The sequence below is a fragment of the Pygoscelis adeliae genome, unplaced genomic scaffold (genome assembly GCF_000699105.1).
Source record: "Pygoscelis adeliae isolate BGI_AS28 unplaced genomic scaffold, ASM69910v1 Scaffold67, whole genome shotgun sequence".
Lineage (NCBI taxonomy): Eukaryota > Metazoa > Chordata > Aves > Sphenisciformes > Spheniscidae > Pygoscelis > Pygoscelis adeliae.
Window position 1 is genome coordinate 3,162,345 of NW_008825271.1, and position 4,917 is coordinate 3,167,261.

The 4,917-nt window shown below is 41.0% G+C and overlaps 1 protein-coding gene across 1 annotated transcript in view; it reads right to left on the reverse strand.

Annotated features, from left to right (window-relative positions):
- Positions 1 to 454: 454 nt before the first annotated feature.
- Positions 455 to 4,917, reverse strand: part of SPINK2 (serine peptidase inhibitor, Kazal type 2 (acrosin-trypsin inhibitor)) — a 116,797-nt gene continuing 112,334 nt past the window's right edge. Inside the window, exons 3-4 of the mRNA XM_009329831.1 lie at positions 4,449 to 4,558; positions 455 to 500 (exon numbers count right to left, since the gene is read on the reverse strand). Of these exons, the coding sequence (XP_009328106.1) occupies positions 455 to 500; positions 4,449 to 4,558 (156 nt within the window). The remainder of the gene's footprint in view (positions 501 to 4,448; positions 4,559 to 4,917) is intronic.

The following is a 4,917-nucleotide window of genomic DNA, read 5'->3' on the forward strand; positions in this document are numbered from 1 at the left end:
ACCAGTTTGGTAGCCGCCACAGGAAACCCCTCCAGTGGCTCCCCAGGGGTCATTGGCACCTGTGGGCTCAGATCCTCCCAGAAACAAGGAGCAGCTGCTGCCACCAGCACTGCCCGCAGCAGCGGTGCTGGGGTCTCCTTGCTCCCAGGTGCTGCTGTGGAAACGGCACTGGGTACCCGTTCATTTCCTTCTCCAAACAACTGACTTACTGGTATACAGTCAGGACATCTCTTTCTTACCCTATGATCTGTCTTGCATGAGAAAATAAATTGGGGTTCAGGTTATAAGTGTACTATGGCTGTTTATAAACACTGATTTTAATACAGTAACAGTACTTTGTTTAAACAGGCAAGCTTATTTATTAAGACAGGCTACATAGAAGGTACATTTAAGGCATTCTTTCCATTTGGACTGCCTGTGTTCTTATTTTCTTGAAAAGTAGCCATCTGCCATATCAGCATATTCCCATCTTGAAAATTTGGACATCCTTTTTATTTTCACTGCAAGCAGAAGAAAAATATTTTAGAAGTGAAGCACTACACTTGAATTTAACAGAGACGTTTTATAAAGTGGACTTTCCCATGTCTTTCTATGTGTTCAATTAAATGCAGCGATGCATTTAATCGCACCATTTATGGCAAACATTACCACAAAGTAACTGTGACGCAAAGATTTATGAATCACACGCACAGAGCAAGTAACTTACCAGAGACAGTCTCACTTCAGGCTTTGTTACCTACAAAAACCTGATAAAGCCACCTGCAAATCTGAGAAGTATCAAACCACATGACAAATCTTGCAATGAGGACTGAAGTGTCCATTACAAAGCACTAATGCAAGTCAAACTTCACAGTCCCTGAAGTGGGCAACAGTTCTAATGCTTACAGAATTTATCCCTTTCACATGGGAATTCAGTGGGAAGGGTGTGCATCCTGATGCATCTCTGCATCCCAGGCTTCACTAAAATCTGAATGTGTGGTTCTCTGAACATTGGAATCTTCTTTAAGGAAATTTAAGCCAAGTCTCCCTTAGTTTGGGAACATTAGGTTTTTTTTGGAAGTCCCATACATGGTACTTTGGGGCGCTCCATTTACAAATCTCAGTTTACCAAGGAAGTGCAGATACAAAAAGAAAGTGATAGAATGCAAACTGCCCTAGATCTTCAGGTCACTTCCCTATCTTAATAGAATCAAGCTGTTTTACTCCTCATGAAATTCAAGAGGCTTATTATTACCCACCCAAAAGCAGGGATCATCTGTATTGATAGTTGTATCAGGTATCTTTTAACCAGAAGGTAGTGGAGCAGATTAGGAATATGAAAGGAAAAATCAAGCCCATGGGATGTAAAACACATGTAAAGATGTAAGGAAAAGTTCTGGCTGAAGAGCAGCCCTTACGCTAAACCCTGCAGAGGCAGCTCAAGCTGCTGTGTCTGTTCCCAAAGAGCTTGTGGTGCTACCAGACTAAGTTTAAATTAAGATCAGCTGTTGTCACTGCTACTGGACACTAGGTGTGGAAGAGACCTGGCATTTGCATTTGAGCACCCACTTAAGAATGGATTAGATCTGAGCTTTAAAAAAAAAAAAAAAAAAGGCAGGGAGGAAGACCAGCTTTGGTCTTACAGTTAATGGGCTGCACTGCAGAACCAGGATGGGCAGGGTTTGTGCTGCACCTTTGCTCCAGGTGTCTCACGTTATCATGGATCAGCCACAGCGACCTCTCCTGCAGTACTCTTGACACACATGGGGCTCTCCAGGTGCCCACACAGTCTTTCATGGCTAAAAGAGCCCACGGACGGTACTGCCTTGGCCATCAGGGAAGTACAACTCCCTTTAAAAAGTCCTTGAATGGGCTTAAACACAGGCTGGAATTGACCTGCAAGTTGGCTGTTGAGAATCACCTACATTAACTTAGAACTGTTTTGTATATGGGATATGCCCGTATATCTGTTTCTACATCACCACATTACACTATTTATCTCAGCAACGACTGGTCATGCAGCTTGTTAAGAAGGGCAGAAAGATCTCTCTGTTCTCCTCTCCTAATGAGTGTGATGGGCTGTACGACTCCTTGAAGTGAAATGACCATTGCTTATGACTATGAACCATTTTTCAAAGCTGAAATTCTTCCAGTAAGACAAAGTGTTTTATCCTTGTTGTGTTCATGCCAAGTCAAACATTTGTGAACAACAACTCCAGACTGAACTAGAAAGCCAATGAGTACGCCAACTACTGAATTATTAAAGAAAAAAAATCAGGATAGTATCTGATCACCCTCTGCCCCTTCAGACCAAAATGCATGTTTCTGAGCATGTAAGATGCCAGTAAAAAAAGATGGTTAAGATAAAAAAATCTCTCTTGTGTGTGTAACTGGATTAAATCCCATGTTTCACACAAAACGTACATTACATCTCATACTAATAAGACATAAGCCCCATCATAAATTACTTAAGGAATTGAGTGGAAATAAACAGCAGGTTTGACTAGAGAACCCTTTGGGCTATGTGCAATGCTGTATTCAGGAATCTACCATGCACCCATCTGAAACTGAGGGTTCCCATCATGCCTAAAAAAATGAAATGTAAAAAATCCTAGAAATGTAAGGCTGGATCTCAAAGCCCATCATTCTGCTCTGAGAAAGGATCAAATACACCGTTTAGGTCGTGAGACACTCTCCTGTCTGTATCTCCACGACATGGATTTGCACTCTCTATGTGCAATACTTAGCACTTCTCTTTGACTTTTATTGTACTGGTTTCAGTCCATTTCTCCAGATCCCTGGGAATTTTGATACTGTCCTGCACAGATCATTGTATCTCGTGCCATTTTGCAAATTTTCATTGTTTTGTTTCTGATATCCAATTCATGACAAAAATACAGAATTACATACTACACCTAAAGGAAATCCCACTTAATAGCTCTTTCCAGTTTGACTGTAAAATGCTGATTACTGCTTTTAAACCACAGCATTTCGAACTGCTGTGACTTCATCCTTGAACAATTTCAGCTGAATAACTATTTGTCTGTTTATGTGAATGTCAAGTGAAGCTATGTAAAATGCCTTATTAATGTCATGGAGCAACACTTCTGTTTCTTCCTACTCTGCTAGGCCAGTTATCTTGCCAAAAAACTAAATCTCATGGATTTGATCGGATTATTTCTGACAAATCTGTATCAGCTTTGCTTACTCTCTTTTTTACCTCTGGCTGTCTACAAGTCAATCGCTTAATGACTTACTCCAACATCGTTATAGGCAGCAAAGATGGGTAGGGTCCTAATACGTAACATGCCAGCACCTCTTTTCTCCCCTTTTCACAGATTGTACTGTATGTGCCCTTTGATTCCCAGGTTGGTTGTTTTTTTTCCAGATGGTAGGTTTACCAATTCTCTTTGCAATTTGTCATTTGCTTGGGTAGTTTGTGATGTACTTTGGTGAAAATGTTACCAAATTCTGCAGATCTGCATACCTTTAAACATCCTTTGACACACTTCGGCACTTTCTTTAAAATATTATTTCCTTAAGTGTCCTTTGACACTTTTGACACTTTCCTTATTCTGGCCTATGTTCCCTCTATCTTGGTCATTTGAATTTTGTAAGTTATCTGGTCACAATTAATCTTTCCCCCACCCCAAAGTCAGAAACATATTTCAGCCTTCCCTTTCTTGAGATCTATCTATTTGTAATTTTGTAAATGCCCATCACTGTTGTTGTGCTACTCTCACTTCTTCCCTCTGCTGGAAACAGAAATTCTGTTATTTCATTTATATAAACTCCTTTCACCATCAAATTCAATTCATAAGCAGTTCCTCTCAGTTTGTACTGAGAGGATGCTCTATAGAGGTTTCCAGTCAATCATAATGGGGGGTAACAATGCCCATTAAGTACTGATTTTCTATGTTTTCAATTTGTTTTTAAAAAATGATTAAATTATTAAAGAATAAAATACCCTCTCTCAAATATTAGGAGATCTTTTTCTTGATTTTTAAACAATCTGAATGGCAAAATAGTCTTTTCTCCTAACATTTGGCATTCTTACTCTTCTCTGTGAAAGGAAGTACAGGAGATTGGATCTTGAATGTAAACATTTTGTAGTAAAAGCTGCCTTTTGGGTAGGATATTTCACGTTTTCTGATGGAGAGTGCGGAAGAGTGGCATTATACTTAATGGCAATGTGGCACTGTACGAATGTGACAGGCAACCCCCTTCTGAGATGTTCCTCCTTAAAAATTACAAAAGCGAATATTCAGTACTCCCAGCTAACTGAATCCAATCTAAGCCATTTACAGGTATCATAATAAAAGCTGTTGCAAGGGATTGACAGTTGAGAAGACACTGCTAAAACTGCAGTTTAACAGAGTGTGAACGATCCAAAGCCAATAATCTATCAGTTAATTGGGATGGGAGGGTGAATATTTTCCTTGCATATAGGGAAGGGAAGGTTAGACTACCTGTTTGAAAGGCAGAGCACACACTCGTTTGAGTAGGTCTCTCCATCGGTCCCACAAACCGGATTGTAGTCCCTTGGACATCCAGGCACACCATACTTGTTGCAAGCAGGCTAGGGAAGACAGGTACATAAGAAGTCTAAGATACACCATTTTACATAAGAAGTCTAAGATACACCATTTGAAACAGGTCTCTGATCAGCTTCTGATCTGAGAGCTTCTGAAGAATACCGGCACGCTCAGGCACAGAAAGGAGCGCTCAACAGGAGCTCGCACAGCATTGTAAAGTGCCACATTATCTTCCATTATGGGAATTTATCGCTTGAGGCTTGGCTTCTACTGCCGGGCACGGCTTGAGCTGTGGTGCCAGGACATACGCGTGCTACAAAACGCAGCTCCTTCAGGCACCTTACAGCAGCGGGAGACGTGGACGGCGAGCCCCCGTGAAGAGCCACCCCAGATCCAGCTGGGA